Raw genomic sequence first — 22,727 nt, forward strand, 5'->3', positions numbered from 1 at the left:
TGATCAGCTTAAACTCCCTGTGTTCACTTTTGCCTCTAAACGGTAATAACTTACAAGGTAGAGGTAAGTTGGAGTGAACTAGTACTCTCTAATAAAAGGATAACCATGATAATCTTGATCACATATATTTCCCTAAAGCATTAAAAACCTACTTATTCAATAAAATTGCCATAGAATAAAGCAGAGAACTAAAAGTTGTTTGAAACTGGCTTTTATTATTTTTCCTAAGGGCAAAAATTATACATGTTTTTAAAATATTGTGAATGTTTCACATTGAAATATACCATATATTTGGCAAAGCTTAAAAACCATATCAAATTGTTAATTTGCATCAGTCAGGGAGATCAGTTGTGATTTGCTGTAATATTGTTTCTTTGAGGTTTTCTTTACTGTGTGCTTTGAAATTGGCTCTCATCATTTTTTTTTCTTATTTTTATTTTTAGTTTCAGAAGCCACTAATGATTCAACAATAGATGATGTGGTTGAAAATCACGTTGCAGACCAACTTTCATCAGATATTACACCAAATGCTATGGAAAGTGAATTTTCAGCATCTTCTTCTCCAGCCAATTTACTGGAACGACCAACCAATCATACAGAAGCTCTTGGCCATGACCACTTAGGAACTAATGACCTCACTGTTGGTGGATTTTTAGAAAATCACGAGGAGCCAAGAGATAAAGAACGATGTCCTGAAGAGAATCTACCAGCATCTTCACTCAACAAAGGGAAGAAATTGATGCATTGCAGAAGCCATGAAGAGGTCAACACTGAACTAAAAGCACAAATAATGAAAGAGATCCGAAAGCCAGGAAGAAGTACGTATAATTAGAGACAAACATCAGATTTGATTTCTGTTTGTGCTCAAAAAAACCCAAAAAAAGTCAAATAAACTAAGCATAGATCTGATTTAAATCACTCTTAAACAACATATGAGCTATATAAGATTTGGTTCTTTATTCAGCCAACAAACACTTACTGAGTATCTGCTATATCCAAAGTACTGTGTTAGGTGTGGTAAGTAGGAGGGACTGAGAGCAGAGCAGGAACTCACAGATACGCATGGTTCCTACCATGACAGGAACCCATAGTTTTGAGCATTCTGTCAACCAGCAACTGGAATTTTAAGGTAACAGCAAACCCAGACAGGTGTAGTGACTATTAAATGACTTCGTATCTGTAAAGTTCTAGGCATAGTACGTACCTACCATCTTAACTTTTAAGATTTAAACTATAATAGTGATCAGGGATGTGTTTAGGCCAAAAAACTAAAATTATGAAAGCTATCTATTATATGAGTACAGAAGAACTTCGTGTGATAAAGTTTCAATATTATTGACATTCATCCCAAAGATGTTGGCAGATCACCTGCTATGATGGTGCGGTGGCCCATGGGTGGTCCAGAAGTGGGTAAGACTCAGTACTGGCCATTTAGGAGCTTATAGTCCTTGGCAGAGTTTTACGTGAAAACTTGAAACTGAGGCAGCATTCTTTTTTTTTCCACCAATTACGACGTGTATATTCTTTTTTTTTTTTAAACATCTTTATTGGAGTATAATTGCTTTACAATGGTGTGTTAGTTTCTGCTGTATAACAGAGTGAATCAGCTATACATACGCATACATCCCCATATCTCCTCCCTCTTGCTTCTCCCTCCCACCCCTCTAGGTGGTCACAAAGCACCGAGCTGGTCTCCCTGTGCTATGCAGCTGCTTCCCACTAGCTAGCTATCTGTTTTACGTTTGGTAGTGTATGTATGTCCATGCCACTCTCTCACTTCGTCCCAGCTTACCCTCCCCACTCCCAGTGTCCTCAAGTCCATTCTCTACATCTGCGTCTTTATTCCTGTGAGACAGCACTCTTAACTTCCCCCCCCCGCCTCTATTTTATCCACTCCCCGGGTTAGCTGTAATTTAGAATTTGTCATAAGGATGGATTTTTGTAAAGGCCACTTCTTATTTTTCTGTGGCACTACCAAAAAGCTGTTTACTCATCCTTCTAAGCTTTATATTTGATACCCTACTGAGAACTTTTACCCAAAAAAAAGCAGCGTTTGAAAAGCTATTTTATCTTTGTTGATGTATGATGAAATATGTGTATTATAAAATCTCTAATGAGCAGTGAAAATTTTATGTAGACTAGTTTTGGTTTTGTCTTAGTATATCTTGATGTAGTAAGCTGTAATAGAAAAATATTGAATAAGAGTGCAAATTAAAGCCATTTAATTTTTCTTTTTGCTTCTCTTGTTTTAAGAATATGAAAAGATCTTCACTTTACTGAAGCATGTGCAAGGCAGTTTACAAACAAGACTAATATTTTTACAAAATGTCATTAAAGAAGCATCAAGGTAAATAATCTGTTGTACATTATGATATGATGCAGTGAGTCCCCAGTTTTCTATAGTTGGTATTTTAACAGTATCTATTTTATACTTGTGTTGTTATGCATGTACATGACACACCCCTTTGTATATAAGTGCTTCTCTCTTTTTTTCAGTTTATTGAAAGAAGTTCACTTAAAAAATAGCTACACAGAAATTCTTCAGAAATCATGGACCCTTTCTCTCTTACAGATTCTTGCATAATTCTCATTTATCCTACTCTGTGGCTTTTTGGTGTCTTTATATGTTATAGTCTTTAATTTTTCTCCTTTGTATATTTGAACTACAGTTAATATTAGTGATAAAGGGTAACCTTGAAAGGCAATATTTGAATGCAGTTCACTTGTATATGGGAAAACATGTAATTAAGGGGACCAGAGCTGGACAAATGGGCCTTATTCTGATTGCCTCAGTAGCCCAGGATTATGTACTTTAGTACAAGGAATGTGGATCAAGATTATAAATGGTAACTATGAAGTGCAATTAACTGGAAAGCATAGTTGTATGAGTTTAGTGAGTAAAAAAGCATTTTATTGTTTCTTCTTCAAGACTTCTAGAATTTGAGTAATGTAAGAAAACAGCGTTTGTCTCATCTCACCTTCCAAGATACCCACCCTTTAATTAGTCCCCCAGTTTCTTCCATCCTACATGTAAAGGTTTTTTTAGATAAAGCTGTTAATTCTTTTTTTTTTTTTTCTATGAGTGGCTAGAGCATAGGTTACTTTGAAGTTTCAAGATAAGGCCATAACTTTTCATATTATTGATATTGAGTATTTAACCCATTCTGCTCTTTATGTAACATTCTGTCAACTCAGACTTCATCATCGATTTAGCTATATTCCGGGTGCCTGCATTCTACTTCTGCCACCTTTTAGAGAGTTGTGTAGTATTATGGTCGGTAGTCATATTCGTTTACAAGTAGAGAGGAAGTAGGTATAGATTGGGCAGTGTTTTGGGATATTCTGAAAAGCATCGGCAGTATTAACTTAGGCAGACAAAAGCAATTTTAGTCTACTATATTTATTACCGCAAAAATTTAAAAATTGCCACTTGAACTTTGTTTGCTATACCCTATACTACAGGTGTCTAATCGTCCTTGATTTGCTAGTTTTCAAATTGTAATAGTAGAACACCACAGTTTAAATGCGATTGCCCAAATTTCATTTCTTCTTCCATTTTGTGGGGAATTATATTCATATTTTATTCATATTCCATTCAACATTCAATGTTCAAAGAGCATAAGAAGCTATTGGAGTCATTGCTTTGGGAGCCCATATTGCTGGAATATTTATAACCCTTGTATTTATTAGGGTTTTTCCCCTCCCCTTTTTCTTTTTGATTGTGGAAGAAACAACCTCTTTCCCATTGTACTTAGGCCTGGATTATTTGTTTTAGGAACACACTATAATACTCTACTGATAAAATAATTTGCTAATCTTCCAAGAGATTTTATATATCATAAAGTTGTTGATTTTTCATTTTCATCTCACTTTGAAAAATCTTTCCAAGGCAGTTTCTCTCTTTTAAAAAAGATTATACTGATATATAACTATTTGTTAAAAAGAAATTGAGAGTGCTATTACTTATTTTTTTATACAGGTTTAAAAAAAGAATGCTAATAGAACAACTGGAGAACTTCTTGGATGAAATTCATCGAAGAGCCAATCAGATCAACCATATTAATAGCAATTAAAAGAAAACAGAATGTGGCCACTTATTTCACTACCTTCTCCAAATACAAAGTAAATACAAGACTGTTGTGATCTTGCATTCATTTTTTGACATGCATTGTTGGCTTTTTGAAATACTAAGAGCAAGTCTACAGATCCTTTTTCCATCATTTTACAGTGACCTTTTCTTCATTTTGGTTTATTTTTGTAATGTGAAAAGTATCACTCTAAAAAACATTTTTATTTAACAAACTAAAAATATTCCTCCAAATCTCTTGCTTGTCATTGACTCTTGCGTGTCAATTTCCCTCAGGTTCTATTTTCTTAAACCAACCTTTAAAATTGTCACCTCTGTTAAGGTTGAACTTTGCCAAAAAAATAAAAAAGAAGTTACTTTGTAATTTTTGGGGAAAAAAGCACATACATTAAAACTAGGCAATGTTTTGTATATACAGTTATTTTGGATATATTATTGTAAGTTGTACAAATGTATTTTGAAGAATATTTAAGACAAGCACTTTTGTTATTCCATCAATAAATGCTCTATTTTACTCTTGTGTGGTTTAGGAAATAATCACATTTAAAGTAATCATTTAAAACCATCTTAAGATAATGGAATTTTAAAGGCCTTGCTTTTTAGCATTGGAAAAAATACACCACTTGAAGTTCACATTTGTTAAACCTAACTGTAATTACATGTTACATAATCTGCATTGTCTTTTTACTCTATGTTCTTAGATTTTGTTGGCCACTCCAACATGCTCCGTTTCTGCCTCGATAATGGAAATGATGGTATCTGTGGCGGATAGGCAGACTCTTTAAAGCTGTTTAAAAAGCAGACGCCTTTGGACTTTATTGGTTTCCTTACTTACTTTCCTTCAACCCCTTTTCCTTTCTCACTAGGATTGTGGATGGCACTAAGGTGAAGCCGTCAGTTAGGGAGTTGTAAGTTTGGGGTATACCACATACTCTGAAATGTCTAGCATTTAGCAGCTTGATGCCATACTTACAGAAGTCTCACAACAGACTGGGGTTTCAACAGGGATCTCTTTGTTCTGCTCTGCTATTACACTTCAACTCTCCATTTTATTTAGAAGCTAAATGGAAAGGAAACATGTTTAAAATGACTTTGCTCATTTTGCATTCTCCCTAAGTTATCCAGGATAAGGAAAACTGAACACTATTCACTGTCCACCCTCAGTCCAACATGGCCTCACGTGTCCTTACTGAGGACGTGACCCTGTGACCTGACTCACTTACCATTCATAGATCACTGCTGTGCCTTGTAGTGCTTTTGGGATAACCAGTAGAAAAGAATGCTAAAATACATTTAGATAAAGAGAGGGTGAAATAAATTTATAAAATTATGGTAAAATTGAAGTATTTTTAGGTTCATAATATTTGAAAATCACATACCCTTATCTTTTTATACTTTAGCAGAACATTTTTAAAATCAAGGGTATAGCAAAATTAAATTGTAACTTTTTATGAAGAAAAGCATAGATGAAAGTGGAGAACATGCTTGAGATCTGTTAATTCAGTTTAGGGGATTTGAAACTCTCCCAATACTGAAGACAAATGCTGTCAAGAAAAAAAAGCATTTAATGTAGTGTTAAATAGTATTTTCATATGCAATTCTTTAAACATTTTTTCATCTCTACAAAATACCTTTAAGCAGGATATCATTTAGTAAATGGAATTGTTAAGGTAATTAGCTGCAGTCACATTGCTAAATTCAACAAGAGATACACAAAATCCAGAATATACTGTCTGGTTTTAAATTATATATGTTTAGATTCTGAGATTAACAGGAGGGGGACTACAAGTCATTCAGTTAAAAGTTAATGCTTAACAAGAATATTTAGGAAAGGGACTCAATCTAGTCCAATATTTGGCCACTTTCCTTATCAGAAAGTTCTTATTTGCATTTCACAGGTTGCTCATGAGGTAATAATCCTTTAGACTCTTGCTTGACCTTTACTACATTTTGGGGTATGAACCCTAGAGGGAGTTGGAAGGAAGCAGTTTGTTCCGTCTCCTCTTTTTGTCCTTAATCTCTCTGCCTCCATACTCTACGCCCTCATCCCAAAACCTAGTCACAAGCTTTGAAACCCATCAAAATTCAAGCTTAATATCTCATCTCTTGCAGGTTTTTTTTACATTTTAAGAAACTGGGCATATTAGTTGAATTAGTGAAATACTGCAGAGTTTTTGTAAGCAAAGGGGAGGGGGAGTACATTTGAGGGGAATATCATGTCTTTTAGGCCCTTTAGATCAATGGATGGATGACTGTAGGCTGGACAAATGATGTTCTCCAACAGTTTAATTTTCAGGTTAAGATCATTTTTTGTAATGTTCTTGTATGTGTCCCATTTGTCAACTGATTGAGTCATTATTTACCCTTATCAGTAAGCTTTGTCAATTTGGTGTACTGAAGGCTGAGACTCATTTGTCCTTTCCATACCCCGTCACCAGAAGAATAGCCACTTTGCCTTGTGTGTTATGAGCAAGTACCTCCCAGAAAGAGAGGTAAATAAATTCACAAGGACTGTATTTAGACGTGCGGCGGATTATGGAACTGGTGTTGGATTGTATTTTCATTCTGTTTACTATGGCCTTCTGGAAACTCTTAGCACGGAAACAGTGGTGTGTCCTTTACTAGGTAGTTCAAAGATTTTACATCATTTTATGCAGTTGAATTCCAAAAGAGAAACTGTTCTCTCTTAACTGTCATCAACCTTTATTGGCTATGAGCTTTTGACAGTGACCTTTCTGTTCAAGTTTAGTCCTGTTTCTTTGTTTCTTGAGGGAGTAGAACCTGACTTTTTTTTTTTTTTTCATCTTTCATTTTTTGACCTGTATCCTTTCTAAGAGAGGGCTCTCTGTTGCCTGTTCTGAGTGATAAGTGACATTTTCATTTAATAAATATGGGGTTGGGATGATCATCATGAAATACTAAGAGGATATATTTTGTTGATGGACTCTTGCTCCCCAAATAATCCCCCAATAGATTAATTTCCTAGTGAATGATTATCTTCATCCTTTTTGTCACATGTGTCTCTTTGATTTCTAGCACAAGTTACAGCAGTATGCAAATGATTCTCAGATAAAATGATGTTGACAGTATTTCCTTAACAATTTGTGTAAAACCTATGCGTAATTTTCATTATTCTAACTTGACTTTTTTTCTCTCCATAAATAAAAATAATGCCTGATGTTTAGTTAAAGTAGATCCACTTTTGCTTGATTTTGTTAGTCTTGTTCCATCCTATTTCTTTTTAACACGTTGTTTAGACTTGCCAACAACTCTTTACTGAGAATCTCTTTTTCCTTCCTAGCCTGATAAGTAATTGCCAGAGAGGGTGGGGTAACATTAAGAGGAATAATTTGAATACTTTGTTCACTGTTGTTGATGCTTAAAGGACTTCTGCTTGTCCTTCTGATGTGCTAAGGCTCTCTGCCTGTACCATCCCCTCTTTGGATTAAGATGAGGTTGTATGGTGAGACTTAACAAGTACTAGGGCAAACATTTGATTTTTGTGTAGCTTCAGCAAGCTTGAGAAAGATCAACAGGAAAACTATAGAAATGCAGGTGCGTTCCCTAGGATACTAGGGGTGCTGAGAGCCAGAGGACTGCTTGGACATTCTAGTGGCCTGAAGGAATTCTTTCATCCTACAAGGCCAAGAAAACTCGGCAACAATGGGGAAAAAAGATTTATCATTTATTTTACTTTCATGACTTTTTAAGTCTCCCCAGAAGTAGAAACCTGAATTTTTAAAGACCTACATCAACTATAAATGAGCTGAGAGAAACAGAAGGCAAAAAAGCCACAGAGGATATTAGTTTCCTCAGTAGTTATGAAATATTCCCCTTTCTCAGGATACATAGCAACTGAGAAGCTTCTGAAGCACCATGGAAACCAGCTAGAAGGAATGCTTGTTTTAGGTTAGGGTGGACAAACGAGGCTTTGTTGCTAGAGAGATGCTGATAAATATTTAATTTATGTGATTCCTATCAAAAAATACTGTAATACCTGTGTTGGGTTCTCTCAGGAAAAAGATGAATGGCCGATCTGCTTTAAAAATAGGAATCCGAGACCTTTTCAGTAACAACAGAGCTGCAGGAAAGATAAAGAATAGAATCCCATTGTATTTTCTCTTCATTTGAGGAAAGTCACTATTAAAATTGGATACGAAGTCACTTATATGCCTTGATTTTTGGAGAAATAAAAGCATCCTAATGATATAGCATTGTTTAGTGTTATGATGGGGTGCAAATGGGAAAATTAAAGGGAAAAGATACCACTTAGCCAACACTGTGTCCTATTTTCAAAATATTCCATGGAATAAATTCCTTCCTGAAGGTAATTTTCAGAATGACTCTATTCCTTGTTTATGGGATCGTGCTACAAATCCTTTTCAAAATGGCTCTTTTCTCCCATCAGTTTTCAAAAACTTTGTTCTGTTAACATTTCTTTTTTAAGAATGCTCTACTACATCTGGACTTGGGTTTTAGTGGGGAGGCTTAGAAGTGTGAAGGTTGAACTGGATAAATCTAACAAAGGGAGATAAGTGGGAAGCAGCTGACTGAGTGTTGCTGACACTCTGTGCTCTTAGGAACATACCTGTAGCTGCAGATGCCTTGGTGCCTTCCTCTGAAACCTCAATCTTGGCTTTGTGGATTGCTTCAGAAACATAAACGCCATCTTGGCCTAATCCCAGGACATAAAAATGTGATTGTTTATCTGCATTTTGATGCATTTAGTTGAAAGATTTGAGGACATTTTTAAAGAATGGACTTTACTTACAGTCTCGTTCGTATGCTGCTTACTGTGTAGTTAGGAAGAGATTTGTTTGGGAAATTTTAAGGTACAATAATTTATGCAACTTTCAAAACCTCAAATTTGGTATATTATCTAATAAATAACCCCTCTCAGATTAACATTCAGGGCTGTGCCCCATTTTTTTTAATAGTTAATTTTCAAAAATAATTTCTAGTTACTGTTGAAATCTTTAGTCAGTATTTCTAAAATTTCAGTGGCATAAGAATTGCCATAGTACATGTTAAAATGCAAATTCTGGAGCCCAGGAATCTGCACATTCAGCAAGCTTCTGAGATGATTTCCCTTGAATGCCTTCTTGGGCTGCATTTCAGGAGCCACTTTTAAATGACAGAGGTTTGTACTATGGGCCTTAAAAGGCAGTGTATAAAAAATGTCTCATGCCTCATGACTGCATTCTGTATACTGAGTACATCAGTTATGCAATTATCTTGCCTTATTGGCTAGAATTTGCAAAGAAAATGAGAACTATAATAGTTGTATGCCAACAATTTCAAAGATATTATAAGCTTAGCAAATAGGAATCTGAGTGACCCAAGCGTTAGAGGAATTGACAGGTTTTTGTAATTTAGCCATCAATCATTTTTAAACAGCTCTCCACAGTGAAATGGTACTTGATGACACAATGAAAGTAAGAATCTTTAGAATGAGAAGAAACTTTAGAAATCATTCAGTCCAGCCCTCTCATTTTAGAGTGAGCTGTGAAGTCATCTGAGGCCACACACTTGACAAGAGGTCCAGTCGGGCATATGCAGGTGTTCTGACAGCAGGTGCAGTGCCTATTTCCACCCCCACCCTTCCATACAGATGCCACCACCTTGGAAAAGTGTGTTCTAGTCCACTGCAGCATGCACTAGAAAGGGAGCTGTGGCAGGAGTCTTAAAATAATCATTGTGATGGACATGTATTTTGAGGGGGCTTCTTTGCTTGATCTTAGACTAATATTTAAATTGTTTTGCATTTCTCATGCACATACAAGGGGATGGCAAATGAATGTTGTGAGAGAATAATACCAGTGGAGTACAGAATATGCAACATTTCATCCATCTTGTAAATAAGGCATACACAGGAAATTGTGAGCTGGCTGTGTTCAGTGTAAGGAACAGATATTTTGCAGCATCAGTGAAGGGGGCCAGACAAGGGCCAGAGGAGGAGAAAAATCAACGGAAACATTCACTTGCCATCGCTTGTCCTAAAACCGGTGCAGAATCTGATTGATTGTAGCAGTTGGTCTTTTTCTGTAGGATCTTTTAGAAAAGAAACAAATTTCTCTATACTAACTAGCCTGTCTCACTAACTCATTGAGCAAACTGAAATGCAGTGCCCAGATCAGGATTGTGTGTATAAGGAATGGTTGATGGTCATGAGAAGCTTTTACTAATCTGTGACTTCATTACTATCTAGTATGCCATCTGGACATTTAAAATGAATGTTAATGAAATGAGCAAAGGTTCTTCATCAGCTAGAATATAGTAAATGCATTTGTGTTAGAGTCCAGGCACCCTGGCACAATGTGAGAAATGGGGTCGACTGGTTGGTATGAATGAGTTTTTGGTTAGATGGGCTTGACTCTTTGAATTTCTTGAAACTGCAATGGAGGTTTCATTTAAGTAGCTTTTTTCTCCACCATATTACAGGAGTGGTCCAATAATTGACATTTACATGTTTGCACAGACATAGGCTAAGACCCATAGCCTGTCATGTCCCAGCATCCTCATCTCTCATACATTTTATCTCTGGTAAGAGTTAATATTTCAGAAGACCAATATTTGTGATCAAAATAAGGATTCAGGAGTCATCTGTGGGTTTGTGTTTTTCTTGCTTGATCTTGTATTACAGATCCCTATTTGCTTACTTTTGTTAAGTAGCTCTGGAAATGTTATGCAACTAATGAAATCAGCACAAAGGGATTCTCCTGGCTTTGGGCTCATCCTCTCCTGCAGTGTTGGCAGCTGTCTAGTGCCATTGATGGCTGTACAACCTGTTTCCCCAAAATTTGTTCCCAAGGTTGTTTATAGGTGCTATTCTATTAAAAAGGGTTCCATGAGTAATTACAATGGGAATTGCAAGTTGAATAGGTTTGTGCTTTTGTTTTTAATAGTGGACTTCTTAGAGCTGCTAATTTGCTAATGTTCGTAGTGAATCTCCACAGGAGGGCTATACTATGTAGTGTTTCACCATGGAAATACCCACACTATCTCCTGTCTCCAAATTTAGCAGGTTAGCATTCTATAGAACATACTTTGGGAAACTAGCCACCTCCCCCCCCAAAAAAATAAACTCTTATGCTCCTATATTACATTTCAATATCCAAAGCAAATGGGTAAAATTCTTCCTGCCCTCCCTGGCATACTCTACTCTTCTTCCATAACATCTTCTTTAAGTATTTCCAGCTCAACTTTCCTCATTAGATTGTTAGTTCCCAGAAAGCAGAAGCTGTATTATTCATTTTAAATATTTACTTTGCTCAACTAGCATAATAATGCTTGGTACACGTATGTGTTTAGTAAATGTTGGATGAATGAATACTCGACACTCCTCACACTGTACATTTGTTTCATTTCCCCATAAAAACAACTGACTTAATGTTCTTTAATCTGATTTCACTTGTAAGGAAATGTTGGTTGCTGTCCTTGGAATCACAGGGGCACAGCACAGAACGAGTCTTTGGCAAATCTCATCCAAATGACCGTTTTAGTGTCCCTTCCCCTTTGTGAGTGGAGCCCGTCATTCTTTGTATGTGATTGGCCATACTCTCAAAAGGCTTAAGAGTTTTGATAATATGACATTGTGTAAATGTAAGATTTGCAAAATATAAAGTAGTAATCCTACATTTCATCCTCAGCTTCTCACAAAGCAGGACAAACATTATCATTTGCTGTGTCTTTTGTCTTCCCAGTTATTATCACTTACTATTGGTAACATTAATGACTTTGAAAAGTTATTGCCAGAATTTGCTTCTAGTTTATCTTTCTCATCCTCTTGTCACTTAGTTGTAGATGGCAAGTGTGTGTCACATAGCACCCAGCCCAGCATATACAGAGCGAGTGCTGGAAAGAATCTGAAATGGCCTCTGAAAGTAGGTCTTAGTTCCTTTCTCCATCCTTCTCCTCTAGCCCACTCCTCACGTCTTTCTTTCTCCCCACCCTCCAACCCAGCTCTGTTGAGATGTAATTGACATATGTAACATTATGTACATTTAAGGTGTACAATGTGATATTTTATGTATGTATATATCTCAAGTAATATATCTGTACCCTTTGACCACCTTCATCCATTCTCCCCACCCTGGCGACCACAATTGTACACTCTGATTCTATGAGTTTAGGTTTTTTAGATTACACATATATGTGAGACCATACGGTATTTGTCTTTCTCTCTCTGACTTAATTCACTTACCGTAATGCACTCAGCGTTTTTCTATAATGTTGCAAATGGCAGGATTTTCTTTTTTATGGCCAAATAATATTCTATTGCATATGTATGTACTGCAACTCCTTTATCCATTCACCTGGTGATAGACTCTTAGCTTTTTTCCATGTCTTGGCTGTTATAAATAATGCTACTATGAACATGAGGGTGCAGATATCTCTGTGACACAGTGATTTAATTTCCTTTGGATATATATCCAGATGTGAAATTGCTGGATCATTTGGTAGTTCTATTTGACTACTTTCCGTAGTGGCTGCACCAATTTACATTCCTACCAACAGTGCACAAGGGATCCCTTTTCTCCACGTCCTTACCAACACTTGCTATTTTTTTTCTTTTCTTTTCTTTTTTTTTTTTTTGGCTGTGCCACACAGCTTGTAGGATCTTAAGTTCCCCGACCAGGGATCGAACCTGTGCCCTTGGCAGTGAAAACGTGGAGTCCTAACCACTGGACCACCAGGGAATTCCCAACACTTGCTATTTCTTATCTTTTTGATAACAGCTGTTCTCACAGATGTGAGGTGATACCTCATTGTTTTGATGTGCATTTCCCTGATTATTAGCGATGTTGAGCACATTTTCATGTACTTGTTGGCCATTTGGGTGTCTTTTTGGAAAAATGTCTATTCAGATCCTCTACCCATTTTTAAATTGGATGCTGATGATGATATGCTATTGAGTTGTATGAGTTCCTTAGACATTTTTGGATATTAACCCCTTAACAGATATGTAGTTTGCAAGTATTTTCTCCCATTCAATACGTTGCCTTTTCATTTTGTGAGTTATTTCTTTTGCTGTGAAGAAGCTTTTAGTTTGATGTAGTTTCACTTGTTTACTTTTGCTTTTGGTGTTTGTGCTTTTGGTGTCATATCCAAAAAATAATTGCCAAGACCAATTTCAAGGAGTTTTCCACTATGTTTTCTTCTAGGAGTTTTATGGCTTCAGACAGTTAAGTCTTTGATCCATTTAGAGTTAATTTTTGTGAGTGGTGTAAGATAGGGGTCCAGTTTCATTCTTTTGCATGTGAATATCCTGTTTTCCTAACACCATTTACTGAAGAGACTATCTTTTCCCCACTGAGTATTCTTGGCTTCCCTGTCAAATATTAGTTGACTCCATATGCATGGGTTTATTTCTGGGGTCTCAATTCTGGTCCATTTGTTTGTCTGTTTTTATGCCAGTACCGTACTGTTTCAATTATTATAGCTTTGTAATATAGTTTGAAATCAGGACGTGTGACACCTTCATCTTTGTTCTTTCTCAGGATTACTTTGGCTATTCTGGGTCTTTTGTGGTTCCATACAAATTTTAGGATTGTTTTTTTCTGTTTCTGTGAAAAACACTGGAATTTTGATAGGGATTGCATTGAATCTGAGGATTGGTCTGGGTAGTATAGACATTTTAACAACATTAATTCTTCTAATCCATGAACACAAGATGTCTTTTCATTTATTTGTATCTTCTTCAATTTCTTTCATCAATGTGTTGTAGTTTTCAGTGTAGAGATTTTTCATCCCCTTGGTTAAATTTATTCCTACATACTTTACTGTTTTTGATGCAATTGTAAATGGGATTATTTTATGTCTTTTTCAGATAGTTCATTGTTAGTGTATAAAAAACACAACTCATATTTGTATGTTGACTTTGTATGCTACAACTTTACTGAATTTATTGATTAGTTCTAACTAATTATATACCACCATTATAATATTAGAGAATCTGATTTTGATGATATAGTTACTATTACCAGTGATTTTTACACATTCATACATTTTTACGATGTTAATTGGCATTATTTTATTTTAACTGGAAGAATGTCCTTTAGCATATCTTGTAAGGCAGGTCTATTGGTGATGAATTCCCTCAGCTTTTGTTTGCTTGGGAAAGTCTTTGTCTCTCCATATGTGAAGGACAGCTTTGCCAGTATAGTATTCTTGGTTAACAGTTCTTTCTTTCAATATTTTGAATGTGTCATCCCACTCTCTCCTGGCCTGCAAAGTTTCTGTTGAGAAGCCCACTGATTGTCTCATGGGGGTTCCCTTGTATGTAACTTGTTTCTTCTCTCTCGCTGCTTTCAAAATTCTTTGTCTTTGACTTTTGGCAATTTAATTATAATGTGTTTTAGTGTAGCCCTTTTCATCCTCAACCTATTTGGGGTCATTGGGCCCTCATGAATCTGGATGCCCATTTATTTATTGTTCCAAGTTTGGGAAGTTTTCAGCCAATATTGCTTTAAATAGACTTTATATCCCTTTCTCTTTCTCTTCTCCTCCTGGGATTCCAATAATGTATATATTGTTTCTTTTGATGGATGTCCCAGCTCCCATAGACTTTCTTCACTCTTTTTTTCTTTTTGCTCCTCTGACTAGATCATTTCAAATGACTTACCTTCTAGTTCACCAATTCTTTTTTCCTCTGCTTGGTCAAGTCTGCTGTTGAAGCTCTCTTAATCTTCAGTGCAGTCATTATATTCTTACGCTTTAGGATTTCTGTTTTGTTTTGTTTTTTTGATTGTTTCTATTTCTTTGTTGAACTTGTTACTTATTTGTGCACTGTTTTCCTAATTTTGTTTGTGCATTCTTGTAGTTTACTGAACTTCTTTAAGAGGATTACTCAGAGTTCTTTGTTAGACAGTTAACAGATCTCCATTTTTTTTAGGGTAGTTATTGGAGCTTTATTTGTTTCTTTTGGTGGTATCATGTTTTTCTGATTCTCCATGATCCTTCATTCCTTGCATTAATATCTATGTATTTAAGTAAGCAGTCTCCTCTTCCAGACTTCACAGGTTTGCTTTGGCGGGGAAAGACCTTCACCAGTCAGCTGGTAGCAGTCATGGGCAAGTAAGGCTCTCTATCAGGGTCTCTGTTTGAGCAAGGCTACTGCATATGCTCTGAGGTTGCAGGGGTTGTGCTGGCTGGGTTACTTGGGTGGGTGGGTCTGCTGGCTGGACTGTGCGTTCAAGTGGGGCCACTGCGGGGGCTCCCTGTTCAGGTGGTGCTTCTGGCTATGTTTTATGGTTGGGTTGGGCCACTAGCTCTGTAATCACCTCTGGTTGGGTGAGGTTGCAGGCTGTGTTCCCTGGCAGGATGGTGCACTGATTGGATACCATGATTGGGCACTTATGGGCTGGGCTCTGCAATCATTCCTGGTCAGGCGGGGTCTCAGGCTGTATTTTCCAACTGGGTGGTGCTGTTGGCTGGGCTCTGTGCCAGGTGCGGTGACAGGCCGGGATCTGGCTTGGTGGTACCATGGGTTGGGCTCCAAGGCCGTCCAGAGTCACCAATCAGGCTCCCTGGTTGTATGGTGTCAGGAGCTATGCTCAACAGTTGGGCAGGCCATCTGGCTTGGCTCTTTGCCCAAGCAGGGCTGTAGGATAGGCTTCCTGGCTATCTGGGTTCTCTGGCCAGGCTTCCTGGATGAGCAGGACTTGAGACTATGCTTGGCAGTTGGGTTGGGCTGTGAATTTGCTTTCCTGCCTGGGTGGGTTGGGAGTATGGCCCTTTGACTGGAGACCCAAATCACAGAACTGCCAACTGAGCCCTCTGGCCAGATGGGGCCACTGGCTTGGCTCTGCAGATGGGCACTGCTGCTGGCTGGGGTCTTTACTCAGGTGCCACTGCAATATGGTCTATTAAGGTTTGAGTGCCGATTGCTGTAAGCTTTGCCCGTCTTCTCCATCTCTTATTTGATTCCCTGAGATCAGAGACCTGAGAGGGCCTACCAGGATGTGTCCTGCAACATTGAATGTCTACCTTGGGCTCTCTTTTCCCACTGGAGAAACCATAGACCTAGTGCTATGTCAGCCTGGAGGAGGGGTGATGTGGTCTGAGTGTAGCCACTCCTCTTACCTTTCTAATGTGGTCCTTCTCAGTCTCTGTGTTTCAGAGGTGTGCTCAGCCTCAACCCCTGGTAGGGGTATTTCCACAATGGTGACTTGTCTATGGATAGTTGCTAGTTGGTCTTCTTGAGAAAGGGACTGAAGTCGGGAATGACCTGTGTTGCCATCTTGATGACCTACTGCAGCTCTGCCCAGTCATCTGGTATGGCATAAGTTAACTTCAGTACACAACCAAACAACTGTGGGTGGTTTCCTCATTCACATCATAGTAACAGGGAACTTGTACTTCTTCATGAGCAGAGATTGAAAACTATTCACTTAAAAAAATCAAGAATAAGACAGTTTCTTCAAAGTTTCAAGTTGGTGCACGAGGAGTATTTCTTGGATTAGGAAGCATGGGTTGGTATCAAAGCCTGCTGATCCTATAGGAAGTGGGATTGCTCAAAAAGGGTATCTCTAGCTGATGTCTTTAGTGTAAGTGAAACTGGAATTATTCTTAAAAGCTTCATAACATATAGTGTCAAGGTTGTCTGGGGAGGAAAATTATACCCTGGTCTCAGCTGGGCCTTGAAATGATATCAAGCAAGTTCTTCATGCAGCCAAAAAAGGATCTGATGCCATGAAAGGAGAGATGAGTGACTTTTAAATGGAGCAGGGGAACTTGAGTAAAATGATTCTGGGCTTTGGAACCAAATGGAAAGAAAAAGCCAAATGTTCCCCGTGGTTGTTTAGTTTCCATCAATAGCACAAAACTGTTTGCAACCCTTTGTTAAGTGTAAGATGGGAGGCCAAGATTTTCTGATCATTTACTCTCTGACAGGCTCTCTGCTGATGCTTTGCTATATGATAAAGAATTTCATTTCCATAAGTAAGATGTGAGGTGGGTGGTGGATACCCCATTCAGGCATGATACGACGATTTGTTAGAGAGATTCAGTGGCCATGTCTCCAGAATTAAGTCAACAGCTTACTCGGGCACAGAAGTGACTCGTCTTTTGATTATGTTTAAATAACAGCATTGGAAAGCAATATTTTAGTTGGCCAAGTCTATCTGTAAAAGGCCAGATATTAAATATTTTAGCCATTGCAGAGCATGTGGCATCTGTTGCAACATCTCAATTCTGCCGTCATAGCAGGAAAGCAACCACGGATGATTTGTAAATGAATGGGAGTGGCTGTGTTTCAATAAAACTTTATTTATAAAAAGAGGTGGTGGGCCATCATTTGGTGACCCCTGCATTAGAGGAACAAAACTTTATGGGAGAAGATTGTAAGGTGGATGTGTTTTATCTGTAGGAAATATGCATGCAAGCTTCCCACTTGGTGCATGGTAACTGCTTGACAATTATTTAACAAGCCAGATCCATGAGCCTATGTTTCTGTTGATTGGAGCAAATATAAGTAGGCTTTAATTGCATTATAAAACAAGAGGTTAGGTATTTTAAAAGGTTCTTTTTAAAGCTAAGCTGCTTGTTAGATCTTATCAAAGGAGCCATGGGCCTCAGAAGTCTTTACCAATAAGGGAACTGCACGATGTGGGTTGCGCTCAGTCCTGTTTGAGGACACAGAACTGACTGCATTTTAGGATGCACTTCTAAGACATAAAGGCAGAGAGGTTTGAGAACCAGGAAGGAGCAGTGAGTCACAGTGATTACTTGAACGTAGTGTTGTGGAAGAAAAGGTCAGAACGGCCCCAAAGTTTTGAACTAGGATGATCAAAACAGGAATGCCACAGTTGAGCTCCAGAGCCACAAAAAGATACTGTGATTGGATTCTGCAGGTTATTAAAGACAGAGTGCACTCAAGTTCTTCATCCCTGGCTCCTTCCTTGCTTCTCATCCTTTTGCTCTAATCTTCCTCTTTTCCTGGCAGTGCTAGATTATGTCTGTGTCACCAGGCAAAATTTCTGGTAGAGTCATTCAACGAAGTCAACAGTATTTACTGGATATCCACTGTGTGCCAGGCATTGTTGGGGCACTGTGCCCAAACTGGAGTATCACCTTGCTTATCTCTTTGCTTGTTTTGGCAATGAGTTCAGAGCTGGTGGATTATAAACAATCTAGAATAGATCCTTCCTCCTGTGTTTTATTTAATGTGCCATGTAGTCTAACTGGTCACATCTAATGCCCAAGCTGAGACTTCTCTTGTGGACCAAACTCCCATGTTTTTCTGTGATTGCTTAAAGAAATCTGAGCAAGCCTTTAGAAAACTTATCTGTGCTATGAGGTTCTAGCATTCAAAACAGAGATTTCACAAGCTCATCAGGCAAGGAAAACATCAAGGCCAATGGCTATGCCTGCTCCAGTGTCATCTTCGTATAGATAATTTACCATCCAGAGCAGAAATGAACCTGAGCCTTTGGAGTTGGCAATAGTTTAGCCAGTGGTCTCCTGAGAGGATTCTGGAAGATAAGGTTCTGGCATTCCACTCTCTTTTAACATTAGATGTAAGTCTGTCAGACCATACATGAATACAGATCCTATTGATTAGGAGTAGCTTGTCTACTGCAAGCCAAGAAATTGAATATAGACTCTGGGAGGGAGGACATTTTAAGGCAAGGTTGTAGATGGATGAGTAATTTGAAGAAAGGAAGTTGGATGGATGAGGGTAAGTTCTGAGGTTAGCTCATTAGAAGAGGACTGAGAGGTACAGGAAGTGGGGGGGGGGAGGGGAGGTAGAGACAGAGTGACCGTGAGGCCATCAGGACGGCAGGAGGTCAGAACGAAGGGCTCTGTTGCACCAATGTCTCTGGCATCTCCTAGTCATGCCGGGCAGAGGAGGGGAGTTGTATTGTGTCCTGTGGTCACTGACTTTACTCTGAAGGTGGCATCCGAAAACGGTGCTTCAAGGTGGTCTCAAGAACCACCCCCTCCTCAACAAAGTCCAACCGAAATCTGTTATCTGAAGCAATAAATTCTTATATAAAGCAAAGCAGTTTTTAAATTCTTTTAAATGATGTTAACTCTGGCTGTTTACCTCTGAAGGCTCTGTAGATGAGAATCCCTTCATCAGTGCATGATTACTGATTAAAAACTGCCCCAAACACAATGCTAATAAGCTTGGAAGAAGAACTGGTATTACCTGAAATTCCTTTCAAGTTAGCTTTGAGTGGGTCGAAGAGATCGGTAACTCCCCAGGAATATAAAATGTTTTTCAAGTTGAAATGATTTTGGATCCTAAACCTAAAAAACAAAAACAAACCATCAACTTTCACTTAAAATTCTCACTCAGTGGACTTTCATACACATCACATGACAACCAAACCCCCTCACTTGAAAGTCAGGGATCTCCAGGCTCATTTCCAGCTTCATCTGTCATTGCTCCTTCCCAGACCCCCTGACTAATCTGACCACACAGCACTCTCTCCCAACTCTGGACCTTTGCTTCTGTTGTTTTTTCCAGGTCTCCCTTGAGACCTTTCCTCTAAGCTCAGTTCAATTGTTACCCCTCCTCTTCCCCAGCTGTTTTGTAATGGTCAGTTCTTAAGGCCCCTTTAAATACTTTGTTCTACTCTTCTGATGTATAGAACATTCTGCTTCCTGTTACTGTTATTTATGATACTGTAAACTATTTGAGAAGAGAGGCTGGTCAGTTTTTAGTTCCTCATAATAATATTTAATGAGTGCTTACCATGTTCTAGGCACTACAGCAAGTACTTTATGTGCATTCTCTCATTTCATCTTCACGTGACTATGTTATTATTATCCTCATTTTACAGATGAGAAAACTGAGGCTTAAAGAGTTTAAGAAGCTTGCCCAAGAGGACGTCCTGAGTACGTGGTGGAGCTCAACTCAGATGAGGCTGAGCACAGAGCCTGTGCTCTTGGCGTCTACACTTCACTACCTCACATCCCGGGTGGCTTCTCACACACAGTAGGTGCAGAAAAGAAGTTGTTGATTAACTGCCAATTGATAGAGTGTCTCATTTAATGTGTTTATCTTTGATACAACATATTTTCATGTTTGCTGTGTGCAGCGTGGGTCTTTGGTTTTCCTAGCAAGTCCCGAGAGCGGGAAGAATCAGCATGCCAACTTCCTCATGTTTCTTCAAGGGCAAGGCATTTAAAACTTCAACGCTGAAGGAGCCTTTAAAACTACGGCTGACATTATTTTTCTTTGAGAATAAAAAAGTTCAAAATGGAATTTAGATGGTCGTTTCTATAAACCATGCAGAACTTGTAGAAGAATAAAAATACTGCACAATATCAAAGTTCTTCACTGCCATACAAGACAATGTAACCAATATTTTAAACAAAGGAATCAGATTTTCACATATATGTGTGTTTTGAATCTGTTCAGTAGTTTCAAAAAAAAGGCGCAAGCTTTCTCTAAGTATGCTGATATTTCTCAAAAAAATTTGGATCACCTTTTCTGAAATTTTCTTCCTTAAACTGCATTCTTTTGAGAACTCTCAATGCTGAAACACAGTGGTTAAGAACATGAACTTGGGAATCCAGTGCCGGCGTCTGAAAGCTGGCTCAGCCTCTTACTACCTGAGGGACCCAGGGCAAGTTACTTTGCCTCTCTTTGCCTCAGTTTCCTTGCTTGTGAAATGAGCTTAATACTAGTGCTTAGTTCTTAGCTTTGTGAAGATTAAATGAAACAGTCCTTGTAAAGTCTTCAGAACAATGCCCAGTGCAGCTCATGCACTTCATTGTTACCACTGTGGTTTTATTGTTTTGCAGTGATATTGAGAAAGAGCTAAGGCACATTTGAAGCCAAGTATGGTGGTTATGGTAGGTGATAAAACTGGGTAATATCACTTTTAGTAACTAAAGACAATAGTAAAAGTGAGGTATGACTCTGAAAGATGGCAGTGATTTGTTTTTTGTATGGCTACGAAGGCCAGTCCAGAAGAAATGCTACAAAAATATCTTGAGTTAAAAAAAAATACCCTTTACCAAAATCAGACAAGGATATCACAAGAAAACGACAGACCAGTGTCCTTTATGAATATAGACGTAAAAATCCTCAACAAAATACTAGCAAATTGAATCCAGCGACATATAAATCCCCCATGAGCAAGTGGGATTTATCCCAGAAATGCAAGGTGGGTTTAACATATGAAAATCAATCAAGGTAAAACACCATATTAATGAAATAATGGACAAGGGCCACGTGATCATTTCAAGAGATGCAGAAAAAGCATTTGACAAAATCTAGAATTCTTTCATAAAATCAAAAACCACTCAACAAACTTGGGATAGAAGGGAACGTCTTCAACCTCAAAATGGGCATTTATAAAACTCCCACAGCTAGCATCATCCTTAACGGTGAAAGACTGAATGCTTTCCCCCAGATCAGCAACAAGATAAGGATGTTCACCACTTCTATTTAACATTGTACTGAAGGGTGTGCATGGTGATTGTGCAAGAAAAAGAAAGCAAATGCATCCAGAATCAGAAGAAAGAAGTAAACGTATATCTATTCACAGATGACTTGGTCTTGTATATAGAAAATCCTAAGGAATACACACACACACACACACACACACACACACACACACAAAACTATTAGAACTAGGGCTTCCCTGGTGGTGCAGTGGTTGAGAATCTGCCTGCCAATGCAGGGGACACGGGTTCGAGCCCTGGTCTGGGAAGATCCCACATGCCGCGGAGCAACTAGGCCCGTGAGCCACAATTACTGAGCCTGCGCGTCTGGAGCCTGTGCTCCGCAACAAGAGAGGCCGCGATAGTGAGAGGCCTGCGCACCGCGATGAAGAGTGGCCCCCCCTTGCCACAACTAGAGAAAGCCCTCGCACAGAAACAAAGACCCAACACAGCCATAAATAAATTAATTAATTAAAAAAAAAAACTATTAGAACTAATAGGTGAGTTCATCAAAGTGGCAGGATACAAGATCAAGATACAAAAATCAACTGTGTTTCTTTATACTAGCAATGAACAGTCTGAAAATGAAATCCCATTTACAATAGCATCAAAAAGGAATAAAATACTTAGAAATAAATTTAATGAAAGAAGTGCAAGACTTGTAACTGAAAACTACAAAACATTTTTGGAAAAAACTAAAGAAAATCTAAATAAAATGAAACATATCTTGTGTTCATGGGTTGAAACTCCTAATGTTGTTATAAAGAAATTATTCCCCAAATTAATCTATAGATTCAACAAAATCCTTACCAAATTCTAGCTGTTTATTTGGCAGAAACTGATAAGCTGATCCTAAAATTCATATGGAAACGCATGGGACCCAGAATAGCCAAAACAATCTTAAAAAAGAAAAACAAAGTTGAAGGACTCACACTTGCTGATTTCTAAACATATTAAAAAGCTATAGTAATCAGTCAAGAGTGTGTGTGGTACTGGCAAAAGTATAGATATTTGTGCCTATGGAATAAAATTGAAAGTCTAGAAATAAACCTATACACTTATGGTCAATTGATTTTGACAAGGGCGCCAAGAAAATTCAACGGGAAGAAATAATAGGCTTTTCGATAAATGGCTCTGAAACAACTGGAGAGCCACATGCAAAGGATGATGTTGGACCTCTACTTCATCCCATACCCAAAATTAATTCAAAATGGATCAAAGACCTAAATATAAGAGT

The 22,727-nt window shown here is 38.1% G+C and overlaps 2 protein-coding genes across 2 annotated transcripts in view; one reads left to right on the forward strand and one right to left on the reverse strand.

The window, feature by feature from the left end:
• Positions 1 to 4,158, forward strand: part of INTS6 (integrator complex subunit 6) — a 94,477-nt gene extending 90,319 nt beyond the window's left edge. Inside the window, exons 16-18 of the mRNA XM_081215023.1 lie at positions 444 to 818; positions 2,254 to 2,347; positions 3,980 to 4,158. Coding sequence (XP_081071149.1) covers positions 444 to 818; positions 2,254 to 2,347; positions 3,980 to 4,073 — 563 coding nt within the window. The 3' untranslated portion in view covers positions 4,074 to 4,158. The remainder of the gene's footprint in view (positions 1 to 443; positions 819 to 2,253; positions 2,348 to 3,979) is intronic.
• A 147-nt stretch (positions 4,159 to 4,305) lies between these two features.
• The window catches only part of SERPINE3 (serpin family E member 3), a gene marked incomplete at its 5' end in the record, with an annotated part of 41,995 nt that continues 23,573 nt past the window's right edge, over positions 4,306 to 22,727 (reverse strand). Inside the window, 4 exons of the mRNA XM_081214691.1 lie at positions 4,306 to 5,631; positions 8,085 to 8,168; positions 8,676 to 8,762; positions 19,242 to 19,342. Coding sequence (XP_081070817.1) covers positions 5,588 to 5,631; positions 8,085 to 8,168; positions 8,676 to 8,762; positions 19,242 to 19,342 — 316 coding nt within the window. The 3' untranslated portion in view covers positions 4,306 to 5,587. The remainder of the gene's footprint in view (positions 5,632 to 8,084; positions 8,169 to 8,675; positions 8,763 to 19,241; positions 19,343 to 22,727) is intronic.

This window comes from Mesoplodon bidens (assembly GCF_964165515.1).
Source record: "Mesoplodon bidens genome assembly, chromosome: 17".
NCBI lineage: Eukaryota > Metazoa > Chordata > Mammalia > Artiodactyla > Ziphiidae > Mesoplodon > Mesoplodon bidens.